At 36.4% G+C, this 27,550-nt stretch overlaps 2 protein-coding genes and 1 pseudogene across 2 annotated transcripts; all 3 read left to right on the forward strand.

Moving 5' to 3' along the window:
- Positions 1-19: 19 nt before the first annotated feature.
- On the forward strand, positions 20-2,265 carry LOC139882612 (ubiquinone biosynthesis O-methyltransferase, mitochondrial-like; annotated as a pseudogene).
- Positions 2,266-22,978: 20,713 nt separating this feature from the next.
- On the forward strand, positions 22,979-25,341 carry LOC139882613 (uncharacterized). The gene is made up of 3 exons (XM_071866898.1): positions 22,979-23,684; positions 23,823-24,322; positions 24,412-25,341. The coding sequence occupies exons 1-3, from the start codon at positions 22,979-22,981 to the stop codon at positions 25,339-25,341; spliced, it is 2,136 nt and encodes a 711-aa protein (XP_071722999.1).
- Positions 25,342-26,468: 1,127 nt separating this feature from the next.
- On the forward strand, positions 26,469-27,068 carry LOC139882614 (uncharacterized mitochondrial protein AtMg00810-like). Its single transcript, XM_071866899.1, has one exon. It carries the CDS (start codon positions 26,469-26,471, stop codon positions 27,066-27,068), a length of 600 nt encoding a protein of 199 aa, XP_071723000.1.
- Positions 27,069-27,550: the final 482 nt, after the last annotated feature.

The raw sequence follows: 27,550 nt of genomic DNA on the forward strand, positions 1-27,550 counted from the left end.
GGAAGACTTTGCAGCAGCGATGGTGAAGATGGGCAACATCAGTCCTCTTACTGGAATCCAGGGTGAGATAAGAAGAAATTGCAGAATCGTTAAATAAATGGACAATATATTTATATATATGCTGTTAAAGTGGAGTATTTGTTTGGTTTAAAGTACTACTGACTGATGGATGGTTTTATGAAAATTGTAATGATTCAGATATGACAATGCTGAACTGAATTACTAAGTTGTATTCATTTTATGTGCTTATATCGCTTATGCATTGCGCTATTTGATTGAAAAAACTTTGGAATCTGTATTGTAGGCAGTGTGTTTGTTTTATTGTCTATGAGATGAAGTAACTACCATTTCTACTTCTCTGTTAATATAACGAAAGGATCCTTGTTCCCCAAGCCTTTCGAAAGACTTAGTATTATTAATGTTGGTTGTGGCGGAGGCAATCACAAGTATATTATCTTTCATTTACCTCAGCAAACACTTTCGGCTTCCATACTTTAGTTTTGGAATGTTGAAGGTTATCACTATTTGCTTTAGTCCTGTCTGCTGCAAGACTGTTTGTCATGGTCTCTATGATATCAGTCAGACTATATTTCCCAATATCTATTTTTATATGCTTCTCAAATGATGGCATAACTGATAAGGGCTGGCAGTATATGTGTCTATAGGCATTTGCCATATTTTTTTTTCTTCTCTGAATCCTGAGTATTATTTGTAATTGCTTTTTCTCTTTCTCTGCTAATTTCTCAGCCTTTGGAAAGAAAGGAAGCTACCCTAACAGGCGTAGATGCTGTGGAGAAAAACATCAATATTGCTCGACTTCATGCTGTATGTTGTTATTTAGTTATTTTATTAGGCATTCAGTTCATTTTCAATCCTACTTAGGAAGCTAGCCCTTAATACACCACTATCACTTTGTTACATGCTTGCAACTGTGACATTGGTACTTAGAATTCATTCTTTAAGACGGTATCTTTTATCTTGTTAAAGTTAAGTTGATGAACTTGTCAATATTGGTCTTTTCAGTTAGTGTGGACTTTTGATTCACGAATTTCTACTGTAAGATCCAGATTTAATTTAAATGTTATTTTAATACAAACGAGCATTCTTTATCTACACAGGGCATGGATCCAGCAACATCTTCTATTGAATATTGTTTTACTACAGCTGGTGTATGCCATTCCTGTTATTAATGTTGTTGCCTTGTTGGTCAAGTTATATTCATTTCCACTGAAAATACTTGTTATCTATTAATTCACCTTCATGGTGTACAGAAAAGCTAGTTGAGGAACAGGGGAAGTTTGATGCTGTGATGACTTTAGAGGTACTTTATCTTGATCTTATGAACAGTGGTAATAACAGTTGAACATTTTGAGACTCCCAACCATTTTTTTTTAACTGCTAAAATTATGCAAGGTGATTGACCATGTAACAAATTCTGCTGAGTTTCTGCAAGTCTCTGGCAGCATTGACGATTCCGAGCGGAGCTACTATTATATTGACAATTAATCACTATGCGAGCCTATGCAACTTCTATTGTTGCTGCCTGAATATCTCCTTCGTTGGGTATTACGTCTGTTAATTTCTCTTTATCTAAACATTAGAGCAATCATTTATCTGCTAGTTTGACAGATGTTTACTGTTTCTTTACTGATGTTTTACACCTTCCTAAAGGCAGGCACCAGTGGTCAAGTTTTCTGACTCCAAAGAGCTAGTCCTGATTTTGCAAATCACTTGATGTAAGCCAAACATTTTTTTTTCCATTACATTAATCCATTATATGTAAAAACCTTACAGCTATTTTTATTTTATTTTTTTGGTTTGTGATGAACTGGTTTATGTGATCCAGGTGAAAGAGATGGCTGGATTCGTTTACCGGAAGGTGGCTTCTCTCCGACGGACGACATTGGCGTAAACTTCACTGCTTTTTCTACCAAAAGCAAACACTAAAGATAGCTTCTTTGAAGACTAAGAAAATGGAATAACACTATCATTGGCGTGAACTTGAAGTTATTTCATTTTGTGTTCAATGTTTGTCAAGTTCGACTTCTTTACAAGCTTACGGCGAAAGTTTTGGCAACAAGGCTTAAATCCATTCTGTCTAAGGTCATTTCGGCAAATCAATCGGCTTTCCTGCCAGGTCGATTAATATCAGATAACGTTTTCCTGGCTTCCGAGATTTCTCATTGCATTAAAAAGAAATCAGGCATTACAGGATGGTGCGCCCTGAAATCTGACATGATGAAGGCCTTTGACAGAGTCGAATGAGTTATCTCAGGCAGATGATGGCAAAGCTGGGATTCTCGCAGATATGGATTGAATGGATTATGTTGTGTATCTCTTCAGTTCATTCTCGATTCTGATTAACGGTATACATAGTTCTACTTTCAAACCTGAGAGAGGACTACAACAAGGAGACCCGCTCTCCCCTTTCCTTTTCCTACTATGTTCAGAAGGATTGTCAGCTCTCTTGGCAAAAGCAGAACAGAACGGCGCAATTCAGGGTTGCAGTATTTCAAGAACGAGCCCCAAGATCACCCATCTCCTATTTGCAGATGACAGTCTTTTCTTTGTAAAAGCAAAAAGCGAAGATGTCCAAGCTCTCAGGGAAGCCTTCCGTATCTATGAAAGAGCCTCAGGACAGCTACTAAATAACGGCAAATCCGGAATTTATTTTAGTCCTAACACAGACAGGGCTTCTCGCCGAAGGGTTAAGGAGATTATGGGGATTCAAGAAGTTATATGTCATGACAGATATCTTGGGCTTCCTCTTCTGGTAGGTAAATCAAAAGTCTTCAACTTCAAACACTTAGCAGAGAAGGTTTGGAAACGACTAAGCCTTTGGTCTACTCGTTTCTTATATAAGGCTGGTAAAGAAGTTTTCATAAAATCTGTAATACAGTCAATTCCTGTTTATTCTATGGGGTGTTTCAAGATTCCAGTTGCTATTGTCAAAGAAATTGAAACTGCTATCAGAACTTTCTGGTGGGATGGGAAGAAGAAAATCAGATGGGTGGGATGGAATTCACTTTCAGCTTCGAAAAAGAATGGAGGATTGGGTTTCCGAAATCTTACCGCATTCAACTTAGCGATGCTAGCAAAGCAAGGATGGAGGTTTATTCAGAATCCTAATTCTCTCCTGGCTCGATCTCTAAAATCAAAATATTATCCTTTCTCTAGTTTTCTAGAAGCTGAGATGGGTAACAATCCGTCACTGGTTTGGAGAAGTATTATTGAAGGAAGAGACTCTCTTCGGGCAGGTGGATCGTGGGTTATCGGAGATGGAAAATCTATAAGAATCAGAGAAGATAATTGGACAATGGGAGTTTCGCTTTCTATAGTAGAACATGAAAGACTTTTCTCAAGGGGCATTCTTTGAGTGAATCAACTTATTAATCCAGCTTCAAATTCTTGGAAACTTCCTATCTTGAGGAATGCCAATGCCCTTGGATTCCATAAAGCTCGACAACTAGCTATGATCCCAATCTGTCCTCAACGGGCAGATATATTCACTTGGTCAGGTACTAAAAATGGTTCTTTCTCAGTTAGGAGTGCTTATTATGTGGCACTCGAACAAATTCAATCACAAACGGTTAGAAACTCTGAACCTCTTTTCTGGAATTTAATATGGAAACAAGAAGTAATAAACTCAAACTATATATATGAGGATGGATACATTCTACAACAGAAATGGGAGATGGAGATGTTTGATTGTCCATATATTCACGCTTGAAATCGTGCCTTCATAAAGTGTGGACTTTTGGGTCCGAGACGTTACGGAAAGTTGAAGTGATACTGACTCTGTCGTTAACAACGTGAAACTGACACTTGTCTTACACAAACTTGCCACATATGCATTGACATGGCATTTACTAAAATTCCAGTTTTGGATTTATTTCAACCCTTCATCTTCATTCCCTCTCTGGACTCTGCATTGTCAGATTCTTTTGTAACACAGGAACTTGATTTGAAGCTTAAACTCTAAACTTCAACAGAGAAACAGAGCAACAACAAGAAACAAGCTGTAAAAACAGATTCAACTACAAGCAAATAGATAATAGAAATTCATTATGTTGTTGATTTGATGATAAATACTAATAGTTTTTATTCACACCGGTTTAAAGGTTGGAAATCCTAATAAAACTAAGTTTAAGGCTATTTGATTATACCTAGATTACCAATACAAACAGGAATTTGAAACTGAAAAATGATGAACTCTTCTGCAATTTTCATTAGCAGCAGCACCATGCCTTTCGGCTTACAAGCATATTTATATGAGATTTCTAAAGCAAACCTAAACTGTAATTTTTCATCTTTTACAGTCTAAGTTTTTACAAAGTAAGAGCAATAAGATAGAATTCTAATTGAAATTACAGAGAAAAAACAATAACAGTGAAAGAGCACACAACAAAAGTACTAATATACAAACTATAGTGGAAGAAGCACAAGGAAAACCATTCTTGTTCCTTTTGTAAAACCAGTCCGGTTTGATCTAAAGTAAAACAAGACTGTTTTTTCTTGTCCCCAATCTTCTTTTGACTTGAATTTATCTTCTAGCTGAACTTGTAACTGATAGAGATACTGCAGTAACTTCTTCTTCTTCTTTTGCAGAAATCAGAACAACTAGCACAAAGCTTTGACTTCAGATTGACTTTTCTTCTCAGCCATGGAAATGAACTCGAATCATTGCAGAAAGGACTCTTAAAAAATTCCAAATTTGACTGTAAAACTACTTCTTTAATATCTCGAACAGAATTGAAAATGATCATATGACTTGTTTTTGACAGTAAACTGATATAGACCAACAATAGCAAGAACTCATTTTCTCAGGCTAGAATCAAGTATACACCTTCACCACATCATCATTGAGCTATTCGTAATCATTCTGAAGTAGAAAATGCAAGAAAAGTTGACCGCAGCAAAAATCCCCAATTTCAGTTCATGTTCTTCATTTTCCAGAAATCCATCAAGACATTTTATTCATTACTAGTTAATCAGTTAAATTGATCATTCCAATCGATTCTTAGCATCAATTCGACTTGAAATGAGCTTTTTAATCATCAAAATCCATCAACTAACGAGAGATTAACGTTAAACCCTAGCTTCATTATTCGTCAGACAAAAAAGGAAAGTTCAACTCACTGTTTCATTGCCATAATTAGAAACCCTAACCTTCTGATTTGGGCGTTTCGATTCTAGAGATTGCAGTCCAATTTCTCTTAGAATTATTGTAGACAAGGTCTTCCTGATCTGTTTGGACGGTTCCCTGAGCTCCGACTATCTTTCGATCGTCCGGCAGATCGTTTTTCATCTTCACGGCCGACTGGTTTTCAGTAATGCCAGTTACGTCCTTCATCATTTGCCCGACTACAAGACCATCCTTCACTTTCTTCCAAGGTTCAAATTCCTCCTCGACTCTAGACAACTCTATTTCTTCACTGACAGAACCTGAGTCCCGATCCTTAGCTTGCTTCCTTCACACTGTTTCGTTCCTTCTTTGTTCAGAATCCTTAAGACGACATTGAAGAATGTTTTGAAGCGAAATTGCCCAAGACAGTTGCTTGCAGTCTAAGCTTCTTCTTTTCCAAGCTTCTCTGCTGTAGATTCTTCTTCTTCTTGAAATCATTGTTCTTTAGCTTGACTTGAGAACTCACCAATGCATCAATGAGGTCCTGGTATGCTGGAGTAACGAAACAACCCATTTCAACATGCATTTCCCAGAAAAACAACTCACACCATATACAGTATCTTGTAGTGATTTGCCAAATACTGAATTTTATAGTATTAATACATATGAATTTTGACAAATCACAGATGAATGAATACGTTTGTGGTTGAAAAGGCATGTTTTTCTATAAATAACTTGCAAACAATTACTGCTACTTGTATGAGCCACAAAATTAGTTCCAAAGCAAAAAAATATGTTCTTCAATGCCATTTCTAATTGAGAAGATGATTAAATTGGTGGGAATGCTAAAATTTCGGAGAGAATATTATCTATGAATTAAAAAATGAATAAAATAATATAATTAGAGAGGAGGAATATTTTATTAATTATTTAAAATAACTAGTGTGATTAGAGATGGGTTAATTATAACAAATTATTTTTATATTACAAGTCTTAAAGGATAAATCAATAAAATTAAAGCATTAATTATAAAAAGAAAGCAGAATTTCATATGAAAAATAAATCATCATCTCAATCTCATGATGCCATTTTTTTTCTGCCGAAAAATGACTTTATTCATATACTAGTAATAATTAATTAAGTACGGTTGGTGCTTGAGGCGGTGGCGATGGCCAGCATAAGACATACAATTGTCCACACAATTCATACTGAGACAAGGAGTACTTTTCGGAGGGTCACAATATTCAACTCTACTGCAAATTTCGATACATGGTTTAGGAATTTCATCGGCACTCGTCTTTTCGACGGAAATCAGCGTCATTGCAACAATCAGGAATAACGATAACTGCAAAAAACCCTTTTGCCTTCCATTTGTATGTCTCTGCGAATATAAATGATACAAATAATTTTTTTTTGTGTATGTTTGGCCTTCCTATGAAACTATTCATTATATAGTGATCAGTGATCGAAATCTTGCACTCCAATTGACTGCGAGATTCTTGTAATTTGATCCTTTGTTGGCCAATTTACCATAATTAATTGATGAAATTTTCCTAAACGTTTTGTAACTGATCAATTTTTTTTAATATAATTTATTTTGGATTGATTAAAAGAGGAAGAGAATAAATGCTATCTATATGAACATAATTACATAAGTTATTACTATAAAAAACTGATTCTATTCACCAATCATAATTACATCCTAATATAATCTGCCACCATATCATATTGTGGATTACTTAAAAAAAATTAGCTTCAGAGTGGCCAGAAAAATCAGTATACATTCGATGAATCTTTATGTTTTTTTCAACATAGCCACGTACGAGGAAGATATTACTAATATTCTTGCAAATTCCTCACATAGTGCAAAAATATTTTCCATATATAATAGAAAAAAATATTACTAATATTCTTTGTTGTTAATGTCCGAGATTTTTTTTTGGTTTGGCATCTCATGACAAATGAAATTCCAGATGATATACATAAGAATTTGATTTGAATTTATTGACTACCTTTTTTTTAATTGATTTTCGTTACTGACTACCTCTTTGAATAGTACTATATAATTGCAATGATGCCCCCCCTAAAATATAAATTTGACCCCCTTTAAAAGAAAACCTGGACAGGGACCTTATTATGTTCTTCAACTCCAAAGCAATGAATATCAAGAAAATAGACAGAATCTCTCTCAATCAATCCTGAGAAATCGTCATTCAAAATCAAGAAGCAACGTCATGTCTCCTAAACTCATAGCTTTCGTCCATTTCTGATTCTCCTAGTCGGGTTTATAGACATTCACTGGACAAGAAATAACACAATGACATATTATTGTGATTCAGAGATGAAATTATTGAAATAACCTCGAACGAATAATTTAATACCAGAACAATCCATGTTCGTGAATCCACTACGCAGTATTTTCCATCGAATTCCTCAACATCAGGGGATTTTAAATTTAGTGATTTGCCATTATATTCGACATGAAGCATTGTTTTCCACTCATCATCTCCTAATTTTGTGTAACACAAGATTCCTACATAGTTTATAGCTACTACAGCATAATCTTGAGCGTTATTTGAAACAGGTTTTGAGGACAAAATAACTTTACGAAATAAGACTGCCTCGGCCTCAGAGTCTTCCTCAACACTATAGACAGGGATATTGTCGACATCGATGTATTCAAGATCATATAACTTTGTTATTTCCGATAACCGAAACTTTAACAAATCGAGTACCTTTGACAGATTAGGAGGAAAGTCGAAGTTTCTTCTCCCAAATGGATCATGAATCTCAATTTTACCTGAATAGCAGAACCAGAAAACTCTATTTAGAGGGACACGATTTTTTTCTTTTCAAGTTTTCAAGTAATTTCACAAATACAATGGAGTTAACCTCTTAATTAGGAGAGGACGTCAGTAAATAATCAATCAAATGGACTAAAATTGATTGAACAAAACTAATTTGGATCTAAACCGAACCTTTCATCAATCAGTTTTAATTAAAAAAAAGAGTGAAATTTATTTCAAAATCATTTTATTTTTAAAATTGAGTGAAAAAAGAGTGAAATTTTGGAATAATTGAGAAGTGGAACCTAGCTACTCAGAGAGAAAATAAGGAAATTGGTAATTACTGACATATAACATATTTTAGTGTCTGAAAACAATGGACATATTTTAGTGTCATAACATAACACTCACATATAAAGGAAGAACATAGTAATTAGACTAAAAATTATGGCAACTATAAGATAACCTAATACTGTCATAACATAACACTCACCTAAAACGAAGTAAAAACGTCATTTGTCATAGATAGAGGCCAAGGTCAAGTGATGTTTAGTTGGGAATTTCTATCTTGATCAGCTTCCCATACCAACTTCCACCCGCTTAATTTAACTTTGTAAGTCTCCAAAACCTGTATTCCGATTTCGTCTCCAGCATCAAGATGTTTATCCACAATGTTCCAGTAACTTAACCATAATGTAGCGCCATTCCCATCTTCTGTAAACCTCCTATAGTAAGGCAAATAAGAACAACACATTCTCTTGGTCCAATTGACTATACTAATCATGAATAATCTGATTGACCATTCACATCCATATATAGAAAACAGAGATTCAAGGCACGTATCTTGAAACCAGGTTTTGATGGCACCACAAATGACATTGAATCCCCCTCATGGATTGTGTAACAGTTTGGAACCTTACTTACTGGGAGGAAAATGTTACATAAGTTAAATTCATACATTACCTGCAATTAATATTATGCAAACAATTAAATGAAATAAATAAATACAAATGTTTAACTAATTTCCCAAGAAATTAAGATTACCTTTAGTGGAGTGTTGTGTATATCTTTAGGAACGAAATAACTTTGTAGATTGACCTCGATGCCTTCCAAACATTCTGATCTGTACAGTCCCAAACTTTCTATAACGTGTGAATCTACATGTCCTATTGTGTCTAACTTAAAACCTGCCTTCAATCTCCACCAATGAAACTGTGTTGTAAAATAAAGTACTAATATACCATGTCTCCTTCCCAAACACGTTCAACTTTGCTATAAGATACATCAAGAGAAACCACCTTCTCCAAACAAAAATCTGTGGGTATGCATTTCATTGGAAATCCATGCCAACAAAGCCATATCAGATTCCTGGGGAAGTTTTTGCGGTTCCCAATAAGGTTGACAAAATTCATCCTAAGCAGTTTTACGTTTTGTAGGCCTGTGAATGTATCTGCCTCTACATTTCCCTATTTAAGAAATCCCACTAAATGTTAACATTCATCACTCACTTCCAAATATGACATTCATATACTCACATTTACTTCTCCAGATTGACCTGCCTTCAACCAAGAAAAGTCAAGAGTGATACCTTTCACTCTTTTAGTGCCCTGCAAAACATTTAGATATTTTCTTGTGAAGAAGTTCATCACATATGGATTGAGTTATAGTTCTTACTGTTTTTTCTTTCAGTAAAGCATATGCTTCCTCGTGATTCCATATCCTGCTACTTTTTCCAAGGTCATGAACTGATTCCTGACGAACAATTTCTCTCCCCATATCTCTAATTAGGTTATGCATGGAAAACCGGCCTCCTTGAATATTCAACAGACACCTTTCAACTAAATTTTCAATTCCTATTTTTGAGTAGTGACCACAACCATCGAGAATCTCAACCATGTTGTCATTGTACTTCTCGTCAACAAAAAAACACGCAATGTCCAGGAATATACTTGGACATCATCATCTGATAGAGAATCATAGCTTAGTCGGAGAACATTTAGAATTTTCCTATCAGGAATTGCTTTTAATTTTTGTAACATATTCTCCCATACACCTGTGCTTGCTTTTTGAGAAAAGGAAGCCCCCAAAACTTTAAGAGCTAATGGAAGTCCTCCACAATGGTCGACGATTTGTTTTGAGCACTCTAATAAATCCTCAATAGGATGGTCTTCCCAAAGGCATGCCAACTAAATAGTTTAATTGAGACTTCACCACCTAATTCTTGGACTGCAAATTTTGAGACCTCAGAGTCATTAGATTTTTATATCTAGTTGTGATGATAATCTTGCTGCCCGGGCAAAGCTGTGGTTGGCTTCCAAATATTTTCTCTAACTGCTCTTGTTCATCAACATCGTCAAGAATAATAAGGATTTTTTTACAGTGTACGACATGATCTCTTATCTTCTGTATTCCTCCTTCTACACTTTGTACTTCAACTGGTCTCTTTAAGATATCCGAAAGGAGTTGTTTTTGAATACGAATCAGACTACTTGTCTCCTTTGTTGCATCTCTGATATCTGCAAGAAAGCTACCACCGTCAAATCTTCTAGCACACTTAGAGCACCTCTAAGTGACACAAACCCACAAAAAATTCTTTTTCTATAACACAGAATGCAAAGATACTTGGTCGGTTTTTTTTTGGGTTTTTGGGTTTACAACAGAGATGAAACAAAATGTATTGGAGTGGTGGTGATTCTCGGTTTGAAAATGATAGAATGAAACTTTATTCCATATAGAAAGCTTGAAGTAAACTTACTACACCTACAGCTATATTTTGACAGATTTTTTCATTTAACTAAAGACGATTACAAAGAAGAGGCTTTATAGCCAAAATACTAAAATCTCACTTTTTCATCAACCAATCACATAATTTTTCATTGTATTTCATTTAACAACTGTAAAATCTCTTCCTTGAGCTCCACTCATTCAATCACAGTCGTTCATCACGATTTCCAGAAACTTTGCAGCATTTTTGACAGTTTAGTCCTGAGAAACTGCCGTTTTGCAGTTTGGTCCTTCTGTTTTCTGCAGTCTTCAAAACGGTCCCTCCGTCTTCTAAAACAGTTCGGCTTTAATCGCGAAACGAACTCTCCAACAGCTCCCTTCGTTGAGGGATTGAGGCTTCATGCTCCCCTTAAACCATTGTAGTCCAGAAAACTTTTTACCTTCAGGTCTCTGACGAAATCCAAGTTTGCAGTTTGGTCCTCATATTTTTCTTTCCAAAAAAACAGAGCTTTAACCATTGTTGCTTTATTCTTTAATCGTAAAACTATCCAAACCAACACAAGACAGTCGGCATTTTCACAAACACCTTGGAGCATAGGAATAGACCTTATAACACAGAATAGATTGAAGTTTTCCGCTGAATAGATTGAGGTTTCAACTTCTAACACACTATGTGCATAGATAAAGTCGAGGAAATTCAGTTCTACAAGAAGTAGTAACAACTAATGAATTTCTGTTAAATTTGATCATTTCGGCTGGAAAATTAGGATGAACTCTCCCTTGGAATCTTGATTTCTTGTTACCTGGACTGTTTCACCGGAATCAACCTCTGTTTGGAGCGTAGTGTCACGTCTCCTGAAGGATTAGTCAGGCTGAAATATGGGATGTTTGGATTGCTTACTGCTGAAGATTGAGTCTGTTATCTCTGAACTTAGATGGGAGGACAGATTTTAGGATAATGCTGATAGTTTAAAATGAGCCTACCTTCCCCTTTGGTCATGATCTGTTCTGTTTCTGAATCATTACCGATGCAAACCAGATAGCCTTCATTCTACAAATTCGTGGTCCCTTCTATGTCTTCAAGAAAATCTGCTTTGTATGATTAGAACTCTAGTCTCTGCTCTTTCTAAAGTTTATCTTTCTTGGAAACAATTATCCAATAAAATCGATAGATGTAATTGAAAAAGCATTTCAAAACAAGACTATGATATAATATGAACACGTAAATGAATTCTAATACACATCATTTTATACAGACACATTAGAACAGGGCACAATCTTCATCAACTCTCCGAAAAGAAAAGATATCATCATCTCTCCAGCACAATTATATGTTCAGGAATGTAAATTCTGTGGATTGATTACTAATGATTGATTGTACAAAAACTTGTTCAAGTTTCTGATCAAAGTCGCTCTTCTACCGACGTCTTGCAGTTAATAATAGAATTCGGAAAGTTACCTGTCCCCGCCTTGCTCTCTCTCTCACTCTCATTTCTCTTTCTCGCTCCCTCTCTCTTGTTTCTCTTTCTCTCTCTCTCTTTCTCGTTTCCCTCCAACCATTCTGAGTTCGTCGGGAGTTATGTAGCCATCTCTATCTAGGTCAAACGTCTCGAATGAAGCTTGTGAACGTTGATGCCATTTCTCGGAATCATGTTCTTCCCTAATAGAAGAGATGAACACATACAAAGAGCCTGAGCACCAATAACTTCTTCAGAAAATATTTAGCAGTGGGCGTTATTGTTGGCCATGGTTTCCGACGAAAATCAGGCTTGTTCCTCAAAACCTGGTGGTAATTAAATATTCAAGAATATATAAAGCACTTATCGTAAAGGCATATAAGAAATCCTGTACAGAAAATGTGTTGTACCTCCTTAAATATACCATCCTCAGTTCTATCCCAAAAGGGTCTCCTTCCACAGAGCAAAATGTAAGTAATAACACCAATACTCCACACATCTGACTCTGGTCCCGATTTTCGTTTCAATACTTCTGGAGCAACATAATAGGCACTACCAACAATATCTGGAAACTTCTTTCCTGTATTTTGTAAAAATTTAAGTTCAAAATGTCGGCAATGATAATTCTTCGAAAGAAAGAATGTAATTTAACTTCAGTCACCTGGTTTTATGAAGTCCGACAGGCCCAAATCAGCTGCAACCTTTCAAAGGGGATTCAAGTTTGGGTGACTTGAACAGGAAATTCTTCAAGAAATAAGGAAAAAAATAAAAAAAAAGGGCATCATTGTCAAGCACGGTAATTTCAGATAAAATGTGCAAAGAAGCTACAATAAGTGAGCCTTACCTCTGGCTTCATGTCTCGGTGCACCAACCGTGTAAATGACATTCAGCTGCAACCTTGAGCATTTGTCGTACAACAACAGCTGCATCTTTCTCACTGTATCGACTATCTTTCCTGATAAAGGAAATTACTCGGCATTACAAAACAAATGAAAGGACAATTCACAAGTAAAGAACTTTTCTTACTTGGCTAATATTCGAAGATGTTAGAAAGGTTTCTGCAAGGAAGCTTATGTCTGCAATCCCATTTCAGTTCCGAGCTGTAGGTCTCCCTTGCCTGTTTTGAACTTGTTCTTATATTTCAACTTGCCGCATCAATTAGATGTATTCTTGGCTAAGTAAGATGGTGATTTCAATTGGTGTCTTCATTGAGTAACATTGTGTTCCTGGTGCAGCAAAAGCAAAAGCGGACAAAAGCTTTTACTATGATTATATTTGTCGTCCATTGTTCATGCTAGGCACTGTTGGAAATTACGTGTAGTAATTATTGGATTTGCAGAATACAAGTCGAGTAGGTTTCAGAATACAAGTCGCTAGCTCTCACCGGAATCAAGTGTCTCCGGAAGGTCTTCAAAAATCTACGTGCTCCAAATGTAGTGCTTTAATATTCAGCAAGATAAACGTAGCTGAAAATGCTGATCATTAATTAAATCTAATTCAATTAGTGTCTAAAACCCACTTAGTGTCAATTACCTTCACATTGTCTGGCTTGTCAATCAAAAACCATGTTTCAATATCTGTGATTGCTTTCCACTCTTCATTCATTGCCTGAATCCATTCTGGTGACTTCTTAGCCTTCTTGTAGGTTCTTGCTCAATGTTTGCTATCATTACTTCTTCTGCATTGCTAAAAAACTCTGTCAATTCTGACACTGGTGTTGGTTGAGCTCTGTCATAGATTGACTGCAAGCTTCTCATTTCTCTTGGTGGCATTTGAACAGCTTCATCATCACTTTCAGAGTTCAGAGAATCTCCTCCTGAGTTTAGAGGTTCCTGTGATTGATCATTACTGTCTCCTCCTGAGACTGAGCTATTGTTATTTGGATTCCCTGCGTCAAAATGGACAAACTCATTAGGAGAAACTAGTGATCCCTCATCATTTGATGAGTTTTTACTCAGTATCTCAGAAACAATTGGTTGCATTGGCATTTCACTCAATATTTTTCTCTGGCTCTCTCACATTCCTCCCAATTTCACTCACTTAATTCATCAAATCTAACACTTATGGATATGATTATTTTTCCTGTAATAGGATCAAGTATCCTGTAACCTTGAATTCTCTAGAGCTATATCCCATCATCACTCCTTTAATCGCCTTTTTTGACATCTTCTTTCTTCTCTGTTCTGGTATATGGACATATGCAATGCATCCAAATACTCTAAGTTGATGAATAGTTGGCTTATAGCAAATAGAGCTTCAAATGGAGTTCTGTCTTTGAGAGCTTTAATCTGTAATCTGTTTTGAATGTATACTGCTACATAACATGCTTTTGTCCAGTATTTCTAGGGACTTTCATTGTAAACATCATTGACTTGGCCATCTCAACAATAGTTCTATTTCGTCTCTCTGAAACTCCATTCTATTCTGGACAATATGGCACTGTCATCTGTTGGAAGATGCCTTCTCTTTCACAATACTCCTCATTTCTTTTGAAACATACTCACCTCCTCTATCACTTCTTAAACACTTGATTCTGCTGCATGTTTCTAATTCTGCTTGGACTCTCCATTTCTTAAATAGTCCAAACACCTGATCTTTAGTCTTCATAAAATAAATCCATGAATACCTGGTGAAGTCATCAATGAACTCCATATAGTATTTGTTACCAGCTGCTGACTACACTTCAATAGGTCCACAAACATCTGTGTGTACCAATTGCAGCAACTCTATTGTTCTCCACTGACTTGAAGGAAAACTTGACCTGTGGCTCTTGCTTTTTGCACAAGGTTCACAGACTTGCTTCATCTTTGCACACAGTTTTGGCAATCCTTTTACTACTTCCTTTCTCTACATTGCTATGATGTTGTCTAGATTTGAATGTCCAAGCCTCATATGCCACAGTTTTGTTGTCTCTGTCAAGGTTGCAGTATAGAATGCTCCCTCAACATCTTCCATTCTCAGTTTAAACATTCTGTTCACCTGTGGAATTCTGTGAACTAGCATCTTCTCCTCATTGAAAATCAAGCATTCTTCATCTTCAAAGTAAACAACATACTTCTTTTCTAGAAGTTATCCTATACTAATCTGATTCTGATCCAGCTCAAGGATAAAATACACATCCTCCAACACTGATTTTCCAGTCTTTATCTCCAATTCTACCACTCCTTTACCTTCAACAGTCACAGTTTTACCATTTCTAAACCTAACAACAGCATCTATACCTCCACTAGACTTCTCAACAAATACATCAGCATTCCTAGTCATATGATTAGAACATCCACTATCTACAATCCACACATTATCTTTTTCATCATTTCTAACTATAGAACATATCTCAACAGGGAATGCAGTTTCTTCTACTCCTCTTGTGTTTGCAAAACACTGTCCAGCCTATGGACTGTTGAGGTTCTATACTGTTGAGCTCACTGTATTGGAATTGTTGGACTGTGTTGATGCAGCAACAATATCAGGCAAACTATACCTTTAGACCAGTGAATCCATAAGCAACTCAGTGGCAGGCATCAGGAAATCATTTGTCTTACCATTCTGCACAGCCTGCATTGAACTACAATCAAATGCCTCATATTGTTTATCATCAACAGAATCAACCACTGTAAAAACCGACGAGTCGATTCCCTGTTTTATTCACTACTGTGCGGCACTCACAATTTTCGAAAATGAAGTTTCTTGGAGGTATTTCATCAAACAACTTGTAGGCATAGATGATAGCTTGCTTCCTAAGCATATTTGACCCTCTATTTTCATCAATCCTTCAATAATCCCAACTGCAAAAATGGTCTTCCCAGCATTTGTTGTCGAGTGTGATACTCCAGCTAGCTATTTTAGAAAAAAAAATTTATGGATTATCACATACATTTAATCAAACAGTTTGTGGGCATATTAAGAAAACTTGAAAATCAAGTCAGCTTGATGTATCTCTTGCCCACAATTAGATTGCTTCTAAGTGACACAAAGAACCAACAATTCAAGCAATAAAAAAAAACAAAGGAAATAAAGTTCTGTTTGCTTAGAAAATATGGTAGCTTGGTCATGAAGAAAACCATGAATGAAAGGTGTTTGATCAAATGTTAGAGACAAACTTTGCTTTTTAAAAAAACTTTCTGGGATAGAAAACCAAAACTTGAAGCTTCAACTATGATTTCTAGTGTTAAAGGAACACGAAAAACATAGATTTTGATTGATGGTAGTATGGTGATATGGCTAGTTGAAGTAGAAAAGCTGAGATTTTATACACTGGAAAGATAAAAACTAGCTAACACTAATTTATTGAACTAACTACTAAGGCATAAATTAAAGAAAAAAGTGAATGCTGAAGGATTCTACATTTTCACACTCTTGCAAAGACCTCAGAATTTCATTAACTCAACATATTACAAAGAAGAGGCTTTATAGCCAAAACACTAAAAATCTCACTTTTACATCAACCAATCACATAATTTTTCATTGTACTTCATTTAATAGCTGTAAAATCTCTTCCTTGAGCTCCACTCATTCAATCACAATCGTTCACCGCGATTTCCAGCAACTTTGCAGCATTTTTGATAGTTTAGTCCTTGCAAAAGTTCAGGTTTACAGTTTGGTCCTCATATTTTTCTTTCCAAAAAAACAGAGCTTCAACCATTATCGTTTCTTTCTTTAATTGCAAAACTATCCAAACCAACAGCTCCTCCTTAGTTTTGTGATTAAAGAACCTTAAGCTTCTAAAGACTTTAGAATGATCTTTCTTTAAGGAAATTGATTCATGAAATCGATAGAAAAAATTTTAAAGCGTACTGTTGATTTTCTTGGATTCACGTTCGTCACCTCTGGCATCTTTTGGCTTCTAGGCTTCTCGCTATCCTTCTCCTTCAATCAGTAGCAACATTTCCTTTTTACTTCTTTCACTCTTCTTTTTCTTAAAAAAAAAAATCCCATTTTTGAAGCTTTCGGAAGACGATTTTCTCTTCATCACAGCTCCAAGATCGAACCCAAAGTTCTTGATGCCACTGTTGAAATCTTCCTGAATCTGTGAATGCCGAAAGCTCGAAAACGGAAGAAATCGGAGATGAAGAATGCAGCTAACAGACACAAAAAACGATTTGCAGAAAACAAAAATTAAGAACACTAATACACTACAACAGAATTGTAATCATATCCATTCATGGTCGATTTGATGCTAATCCTAATTCTATGGCTAAATGTTGGTATCTAGGGTGTTTGGAACCTAAATCTAATTTTGGGTAATCGGATTACTAAGGTTTCACTCACTAATGCAACCAAGCTTTTGAAACTGTACAAAGAAAGACGAGAATGGCGATTTCAATTTTTGCTTTTCAATACCAATTATGTAAAAAAGTGTTAATAGATAGCTCCTATTTATATAGTCAATCACACACGACTTGGCTAATTGAAATTTAAAAACAAATTACAGCCTGAATTTTAAGGAAAACCAGAAACGGAAAAATGCAATACTAAAGTGGTTTTCCCACATGCGATTTTGTTTTTCTCAATTACAACCTATAAATCGACTATAGACTTAGTCATAGAGCATCTTCGAGTAGAGTACCATTTTCGTTGACTTTTGGCTTGACTTTTGCTCTGAGCTTGATCGAGACTGTAACTTCATCTAGACTTCATCTTCATACTACTAACAACTTCTTTGAACTTTAACTTTACAAGAAACAACAATAAAATTTGAATTTCGCCTTTTACTTGACGGGCAAGCTATCTCTGAGCTACAGACCCATTTACAAATGCTTCAGGACTTCAATCTAAACCTTTAGTCACCTTCAATGAAGTATTCTCATCGTTTTTCAGTCAATGAATTCAACTGACATGCCTTATATCAGCAATGCTTGATTTCCGTTCTTCAGTGAACAACTCGAACATACATTACGACTTCCAGATCATTTCAGACTAAATTGAGCATGCGAACTACTTCATGACCTGAAGACGAAGCTACCCATAACACTAATTTATTGATTGCTGTAGAAATTAAAGACTTAGACTGGAAATTAAAGATAGAACCCTAACTGAATTGGGGCTTTTCGATTCAGGGAATTGCGGGCTAATAGCTCTTAGAGGTGTTGTGGGCGACATCCTCCTGAGCATTTTGGTATATGCCATGAGCTCCGACTATGCTCCGGCTGCTCCGCAGATCGTCTGGACTGATTTCCGCCGAGAAACTTTCTGAAAAGCTGATTGAGCCCTCAACTTTTCCTGCAGGTACATCCCAATCCTCCTATTTTTCCCGATGTGCAGTTTCATCCTTTCTGCAGAACTTCTTCTTTTCAAAACTGTTTGACCTTTCAGGGCACTGTTTTGATTGATTCTTCTTCGAGAACTCAATTAACATCTTATAGAATGCTTCCACGATCGAATTGTAAAAAACAGGCTCTTCTACAATTGGCTTCTTCTTCTTCAAGCTTGATTGCTTCTGCTGGAAGCTATCTATGTTCTTCAATTTCTTCTTTTCTTTCTTCTCAGCTGCAAACTGAACTTCTATGATCTCAAGCTCCTTGAGATGATCTACTCCAACAATTTCCGATATAACTATGATGAAAACTTTTGATTGTTTGATTTCCTTTTCAAGTTCACCAATTATAGGTTCCCCTCTACCAATTTCTTCATCGTCTTTATAAGTATAAACTCCTTCACGTTTCAAAGCATGGTAAAGATGGTCGGCGAAGTTTGTACGCGTATCTGCACCTCTAAAACTCAAGAAAACATGGTAAGTACATGGAGACACTAATACACATGTTTTATTCTCCCTTGCCATGGCAGCCATCGATCACTGCAAAAGAGACATGTCAAATATTCATGTTTATTCACCTCAAAAGCACTAAATAAAGCATAATATAAATAAAATCATGATCACTAAATAACACAAAGTCGTGCCTGAAATGCAAAAGCAAGTTCGAATTTAGAGAAATATGTTTGGAATTAGGGATTGATAATCTGCCAGAAATATAAGTAAGAAATTCCTTAAAAAAAGAAAGTCTCCTTCAGGTCGTCTCTATGCAACTTCCAAGAAAGAGAGTAAAGAATGAAAAGAGAGCTTCGTGGATGAGGAGGAAACTTGGGAAAGGAATCAACAACATGATTCATGTTTGGAATTAGGGATTGAAGATGGGTAAGGGATGGAAGGCCAGGGTTTGGGAATAAGAAGACATCGAGATGGAAGGAGCACAATGAGTCAGGGACGGCGTCATTTTCAATTGTGCCATAGCTGATCGACGTCGTTTCTATTTTTTGTTGGGGTAATATTCGTCAGAGATTTTATGATGGCAAAGTGGTGACTACAGCGGAATTTCAGGCTTAATATATAAAATCCATTAAAAAAGGAGGAATCCTCAAATTCTGAGCTGCCACATCACTCATATATGTACATTTTGTCCCTTTCTTTCTTTCTTCAAATAATGTCGTATATATACATTCATTCATTCATATATACATTTTGATGTATGGCTCCAAAGGAGCTTGGTTCATACATCATTATAATGAATGTTGAACTGCAGGAGGAGAGACTCGCTCGGTTAGCAATGTTGATCAATTGACTATTCGAGCAACCAACAAATTTGTTGTTACGAATTGTATAAGAGCTGAGTTGAGGGAGAAGGCACTAGGCAGGAAAAGTGGTTACTTCCTGGAAATAGATAGAATTTAGTGCTTGTTTTTCACGGCAAACCTTTTATAAAAACCTTTCACACTACTACCATAAAAGGGAAGAAAATGCCACATTGAGGTGGGGTCTTACCTTTCATAGTACCGGCTAGCTTCACTTTCTTTTATTATAAAATGATAATATATTTTATGATAATAACATATTATAAGCAAAGCTTTGTATTAATTTTAATAGATACTCCTTTCGTCTCTTTTTATATGTCACGTTTGCCTATTTCATCAAAATTAAGGAAATAAAATATTTGAGACAACAATATATTTGAAGAGAGATCATCTCATCACCTAAATTAAGCTCTCTTCTTTATTGTTGGGAAATTGACATGAGACTTGCAAAATCAAAATCGAAAATTTAAGAGTTCAACGACCATAATTAAACTTTAAATAGGCTATATATATCAACTACTGTAAAAAGAATCATCCAGAGGATCAAGATCAAGAGCAATCCCAAATGTCACTCGATGGAGATCAACTTGAATAGAGAAAAATCATCAAATTAATGTATAGAATATTTGTTTGTCGTAATTATTACAACGTACTTTCAAATACACTCTGATCGATCATATAGTAAAGCAGTTGACGATTTGAACATCCTTTCCGACCAAGAATTTCTTAATAGTACTGAAATGAGAAGCCGTTGGAGTACCATCGTCGACACTGCCACTTGAATGGGAGATTACAAACTTGGTCCAATAGACTGTTGAATAACTTTGGACAAACCAGGTCACACAAAATCTTTGATCACCCAAATTAACTATCAGGCAGTTTTCACAGCCATATCTCATAGCAGAAACAACTTTGGGACGGATAAATCCAGCCACTGCTTGAGGGAACCACTCTTTGATTACCTCCGCTGGTAAAATATAAGTTAAATCCATCCTGGGCGGGCTTTTCATACCATGAACCATAAGTAGTATTTGTCAAACATTTGAAATGTTCATGGAAGTGTAGATCATAAAAACAACATGTATTGCTCTCCAAATCACAACAGTAGAGCTGCTTGGTTAACCCTTGAGGATCCTTAAATGCACTACCACATAAGATAATTTTATTACTATTTGGAGTAATTAGAACATACCATTCTATGTACCAAGGTAATTCCGTGCCTGCAAAAGGAGTTATATGAAGCGGATTCCATTCGTTATTCTCGATATCGAAAACCTCTGCCCACTCGACATTAGGAGGAACTATATAGTCGCCATATTCATCGGTGTTCAACCAGTGTCCAAAGGCATAAAGTTTGCCATTGAGAGGGACTAACTGAGTCTTGTATCTTGGCTTAATAAGAGGTTTCAATTCTTTCCAACCAGTTTCAGGGGCAGTTCTGTCCATGCAATACACTTCTCCATAATGTTTCCAAGTCCATTGGTAGTTGTAACTATATTCCAGAGTTTCTTCACCACCGCCGACTAGGTATACTTTTTTACCAGCAACGGCCATGGAAGGCATGAAGAAATCCTTATCGGAAGAGAATAAAGGATCTCTTGGAAGTTTCGGGGTTGCAATTTCGTCGAAGAAATTGATTGCATCCTATTTAAGGTATTTGTTCTATTCAATATTAATTAATATAATAATATCTATGAATTCGATTCAATATTAGTTTGCCTTGTTTTCCACTCATCATCCCCAAATTTCGTGTAACACAAGATTCCTACATAATTTATACCTAGAATAGCATAATCCTGATCAGCATTATCTGAAACAGGTTTTGAGGAGAAAATAACTTTACGAAATAATAGTGCTTCGGCTTAAATCAATCGATTAAGATTATATGACTGAACTAAACCTAAGTGGCTCGATCGATTGGTAATAGGTTGGTATAATCAATCGATTTCGATTATAAAAGTTTCACATGAAAAGGTTTAATATGTTCTATTGATTAACCAAATCGAGATTTATAATGAAAACTGATCGAAATTGATCGACTCAATTAAACAAGGCTACAACTCGTTACGATGTTAAACAATGCTACTACTGATCGAGATCGATGGACTCAATTACAAAGGCCACGGCACCCATAACGCACTTGTAATTTCATTCCACTAACACAGGCACTTGTAATTTCAAAACCAATATTCATTTTCTGGAAGTTGAAAATGCTTACCGCTTGAGGAATCTCTAGGACACGAGATTCCTTTAACTTCCAAGGAAGATCTTTAGCAAGGGCCATTTTTATCTGTCTGAAGATCGGGCTGAAGATCAGATCAAAATTTCAAAACTTTTACCTGTCTCATCTCCTCAAGACTAATTGACCCATTTTTATCCACATCAATTGCATCAAATTGATCCTTAAGACCAGCTAATTCGTGCTCTCCAAGAGTACTAGCCAAAGCCTGAAAGGAAGTAGTAACATATCAAAACTCTGTTTTTTCAGCCTCAAAAATATAAAGATAGCATTTTATCTTATACATTTTAAATAATTTCAGATAAGCTAATGTGCAAAAGAAGCTACAATAAGTGAGCCTTACCTCTGGCTTCATGTCTCGATGCACCAAACATAAAATCCTAACAAGCAACTCAAGAAGCTTCAGGCATGAACTTTAAAGATCGTCCCTATCTGAACTCTCTTGGACGTGTTATTATTAAAGAGTAGTACCTCAGCTCGAGCGCAAACATAAAATTTGCGACCAAATGTTGGACCTTGTTTCTTCACCACTCGAGAAACACAAGGTTCCTTGTGACCTTGGCAAACTGGGATACTATTTTGCATGAGTTGTTGTATCCTTTGCCACTCGAGCAAAGCCTTAGTTTTCTTCTCAGAACAACTGCTATTATTGTCTATTGGTTCTTGTTGGAAGATACAATTTGCAGGTTACCGTTGGAGGCTTGTGTTTGAAGAAGCAGCAGAATGAAACGAGCGTTTTTGATCAAGCAATGTTGTGCGTTTTGATGAAGAAAAGCTGTAGCAATTAACTGGGCTGAAAACAGCAAATTGAGCCGAAGCCCACATGGAGCCCAATTCAATAAACGGCCTGTTAGTTAGGAAACAGTTGTTTTGGCGGGAAAATTTTCTCAGTCAGTTAGAGTAGTTATAAAGCTGTTAGAATAGTCAGCTAATTAATCTATAAATACATTTGTACAGAAACAAGATTCAATTAATGGAAATAAGTTTTCCCAAATAATTTTCGTTTAACATGGTACCAAAGCCATAAAATCATCACTCTGAAATTTTTACAAAATTTTTTTGCTTCTTCGAAGCTTCAACAATGGCGGAATATGTTCACAATCCCTCGATTTCTTCTTCTTCTTTTCCCTCTTCATCTTCGTCGGTTAATATTGATCTTCATCATCCTCTCTGCTACCATCCTTCTAAAAATGCTAGCTCTGTAACTGTTGAAGAAGCCTTGACAGGAACAGAGAACTATGGCCGTTGGAGCCGATCATTCAAAAATCAAGTCATGACCAAGCATAAGCTTGGATTTCTCACTGGAACCTGCAAAAAGGAGGATTTTGAGGTTCAGTTTCATGATCAATGGGACTGCTGCAATGCTTTAGTCCTTTCATGGATTTTTCGCAATGTCAACAGGGAAGTTCATGTCACCATCAACTACTATGTGAATGTTGCGGCAGCCTGGGCTGATTTGGAAGATAGGTTCAATAAAATTGATGGAACTCGTATATTCTTCTTACATCATCAAATCTCGACGACTTATCAAAATGCTATGTCAATTGATAGCTATTTCAATCGACTTCGAGCTTTGTGGGATGAGCTTGATTGTATTTCTCCATTACCGATCATTGACCCTGCTCAGGCAGCCTTGATTTATGCTGTTTTCGAGGAAATCAAGACTCATCAGTTCTTGATGGGGCTTAGTGAAGTTTACATACCAATCAGGGGGCAGATTCTCCTCATGCGTCCTCAGCCTCGATTGTCTGTTGTGTATGCTATGATTAGGCAGGAAGAAGCACAGCGTTCCACCGACTGTTGCTCTTACTCATACACAATCATATGATCTTACTGCTTTCTATTCTTCTTCCAAGATTACACCTGCTTCTTCCTCTACCAGTAAGAAGAAATTTGCTGGAACCTGTGATCACTGTGGATAAAAGGACATAAAAAGGCTGAATGTTACAAACTAGTGGGTTTTCCACCTGACTTCAAGTTTACTAGAGTCAAACCTAATGCTCGGGCTCATAATGCTGGTGTTGATTCTTCTATTGCTACATCTGCTCAAACCTCACAACCTCCTCAGGGTACATTAGATCCGTTTGCTCCAGCTCCTCTTCCAGTTTTCTCACCGGATCAGTATTCACAGATACTCAAAATGTTATCAAGCTTAGCTTCACCTTCTGCCAATGCTGCAACTACTTCTGTTTCAGCCACAAACACTATCAATCCTTCAGGCAATTCTCAACCAGGTATATCTAAAACTTGGATAATTGATAGTGGTTCCACAAATCACATGGTTCATTCTCATACAGGATTGCATAGTGTTTCTAAAGTTGCATCATCTAGGTTTGTTACTTTACCTACTAGTCAGAGTGCATCTATTTCACAATCAGGCTCAATCAAAGTTCTTCCTCATATTACCTTAGCTAATGTTCTACATGTCCCTAATTTCCATCACAATCTTCTTTCTGTTCACAAGATAGCTAGAGACTCATACTATTTTGTTTCTTTCTATCTTGTCTGATTCAGGACATTCCCACTGGAATGGTACGAGGGATTGGTAAAGAAGAAAATGGTCTCTACTATTTGAATTCAATTTCTCCTATAACATTTCCTGTTGCTAGTGCAAATTCTTGTCATACTAAGAAATTAGGCAATTCTGTTTGGCATGCCAGACTAGGGCATCTTAGTCCAACTTCCTTAAATCATTTGCTTGTATCAAACAACATTACAGTAAATAAAGACAATATATCTAGTTGTTTGATTTGTTCCCAAGCTAAACATCACAAAATTCCATTTTCTATAAGCACTAGCAGAGCTAATTCTATTTTTGCATTACTCCATGTTGACATATGGGGACCTTACAAAGTTCCTACTCATCAAGGGCACAAATTTTTTCTCACTATAGTTGATGACTATAGTAGATACACATGGACATTCCTAATGCATTCTAAGCTAGATATTTTCAAATGTCTCAAGAATTTCATTTTGTTTGCCACTAATCAGTTTAGTACTACTGTTAAGGCAATCAGATCAGATAATGGAGGTGAATTTTTAAGTAGTCAATGTCAGGATTTTTTTATGTCTCTTGGCATTCATCATCAGCTTACATGTCCATATAACCCACAACAAAATGGTGTGGTTGAGAGGAAACACAAGCATATCCTGGAGGTGGCTAGAGCTTTGAAGTTTCAGGCTTCAATCCCTAGTCAATTATGGGGTTTATGTGTTCAGGCAGCAGTATACTTGATAAACAGGTATCCATCTTCAGTTTTACAGAATCAGGTTCCATTTGCCTTACTCTACAAGCAACAGCCAGACATCACAGAATTGAAGATTTTTGGTTGTCTAGCTTATGCTAAGGTTCCATTGCTAACAGATAAATTGCCTCCAGATCTTATTTGTGTGCTTTCATGGGCTATCCTCCTAATCAGAAAGGATATATACTCTACAACCTAGAGACTAAACAGTTTCTGGTGATTAGGGATGTTACCTTTCATGAGGAGATTTTCCCTTTCTCTGTCAGGGATTCTGTTTCAGCAACATCATCATCACAGAATTCTATGCAGCCTTTTCTTCTTGATGTCTTTCCTGCAATGTCACCATCTTCAATACAACAACATTCTCCACAGTCTTTTGATTCACAGCTAATGGTGGATAAGGACACCGATGAGCTCCCTTATGAAGGTGATGCCCAGTCACTTCCCTGGGAAGGTGCTGATGAGCTCCCTTCATAGGGTGATGCCCAGCCAGCAGGTCCTGTACAGCCTGTTGGGGCTTTGAGCCAGCCTTGTTCACTTCCTGATACATTACAACTCAAGAAATCAGCTAGACATAGAAAACAATCAATCTGGTTGAAAGATTATACAACATTATGCACTTATCCCATTCAACATCATTTATCTTATTCTAGGATCAACCCTCACTATCAGTCATTCATTATCAAAATGGATGAAATTCAGGAGCCTACTCACTATGAAGATGCAATCAAAGATCCTAGATGGGTTGAGGCTATCAATACTGAATTGCAAGCTTTGCAAAATAATAATACATGGTCAGTTGTCTCTCTGCCTAAATCCAAGAAACCAATCGGATGCAAGTTGGTTTTCAAGGTTAAATATCATGCCAATGGAGATATTGAGAGATTCAAAGCTAGATTAGTAGCTAAAGGGTTTAAACAGAAGTATGGTGTTGATTACAAGGAGACTTTCTCTCCTGTAGTCAAACATTTCACAGTTAGGACTGTGATTTCCCTAGCTGCAACTCATTCCTGGCCAATCTATCACATGGATGTTTACAATGCATTCTTGCATGGTGATTTAGAAGAAGAGGTCTATATGACTATTCGACAAGGTTTGCTCAATTCAGGAGGGGAGAAGCAGTTAGTTTGTAAATTGAGCAAATCCTTATATGGCCTTAAACAAGCATCTAGGTAATGGAACCATAAGATCACAGCAGCATTGGTTGATTCAGGATACAGGCAAAGCAAACATGATTACTCTCTTTTCACTAAGAATCAAGGATAAAACAAGGTGATTCTACTGATATATGTAGATGATTTGTTGATCATAGGGAATAATGCAAGAATGATAGATGAGCTAAAGCAGACATTACATGATCATTTCAAGTTAAAGGACCTTGGTGACTTAAAATACTTTCTTGGAATGGAAATCAGTAGATCGGATTCAGGGATAGTAATGAATCAAAGAAAGTATGCCTTGGAACTTATCAATGATACAGGACTAAGTGCAGTTAGACCGGTATCTACCCCATTTGAGCAGAATTCAAAACTAACAACCAAGGAATATGATGATTTAATTGAGAAACAGTCAGATGGAAGAATCAGAACAATAGATCAGTTATTAGATGATCCTGGCAAATATAAGAGATTGGTTGGAAGACTTCTATACTTGACCATTACAAGACCTGACATTGCATATTCGGTCAATCATATAAGTCAATTCATGCATCAACCTAAAGAATCACATTTTCAGGCAGCATTAAGAATCGTCAAATATGTCAAAAGGAACCCAGGAAAGGGTTTGTTTATGCAAAAGGAGAACTCACTTGAAATAAGAGCATACTGCGATTCAGATTGGGCATCTTGTATACTCAGCCAGCGGTCTATCACTGGATATTGTATAAAATTGGGCGAATCAATCATTTCCTGGAAATCAAGAAAATAGAAAACAATTTCAAGATCATCGACAGAAGCAGAGTACAGAGCAATGGCAGACACGATTTGTGAACTCACCTGGATTCAAGGAATGATTGAAGAACTTGGGATAACAATCAGCAAACCGATTGAATTGTTCTGTGACAATCAAGCAGCCCTACATATTGCTGCAAACCCAGTATATCACGAAAGAACGAAACATATAGAAATAGATTGTCACTTAATCAGAGAACAGATTCAAGCTGGATTAATCAATACAAATCACATTCGAAGTGAAGAGCAACCTGCTGATATATTTACAAAGGGTTGGGAATAAATCAACATAAACACTTAGTAGAGAAAATAGGAATGAAAGACATTTTTGAACCTGCAAATTGAGGAGGGGTGTTGGAAGATACAATTTGCAGGTTACCGTTGGAGGCTTGTGTTTGAAGAAGCAGCAGAATGAAACGGAGCGTTTTTGATCAAGCAATGTTGTGCGTTTTGATGAAG

The sequence above is a fragment of the Rutidosis leptorrhynchoides genome, unplaced genomic scaffold (assembly GCF_046630445.1).
Source record: "Rutidosis leptorrhynchoides isolate AG116_Rl617_1_P2 unplaced genomic scaffold, CSIRO_AGI_Rlap_v1 contig29, whole genome shotgun sequence".
Classification (NCBI taxonomy): Eukaryota; Viridiplantae; Streptophyta; class Magnoliopsida; order Asterales; family Asteraceae; genus Rutidosis; species Rutidosis leptorrhynchoides.

Coding starts and splice junctions, on each gene's coding strand:
- LOC139882613 (XM_071866898.1), top strand. CDS start 22,979: ATGGCGGAATATGTTCACAATCCCTCGATTTCTTCTTCTTCTTTTCCC. Junction 23,685..23,822: donor TAGGCAGGAAGAAGCACAGC/GTTCCACCGACT, acceptor TGTGGATAAAAG/GACATAAAAAGGCTGAATGT. Junction 24,323..24,411: donor CCTTAGCTAATGTTCTACAT/GTCCCTAATTTC, acceptor TGTCTGATTCAG/GACATTCCCACTGGAATGGT.
- LOC139882614 (XM_071866899.1), top strand. CDS start 26,469: ATGATAGATGAGCTAAAGCAGACATTACATGATCATTTCAAGTTAAAG.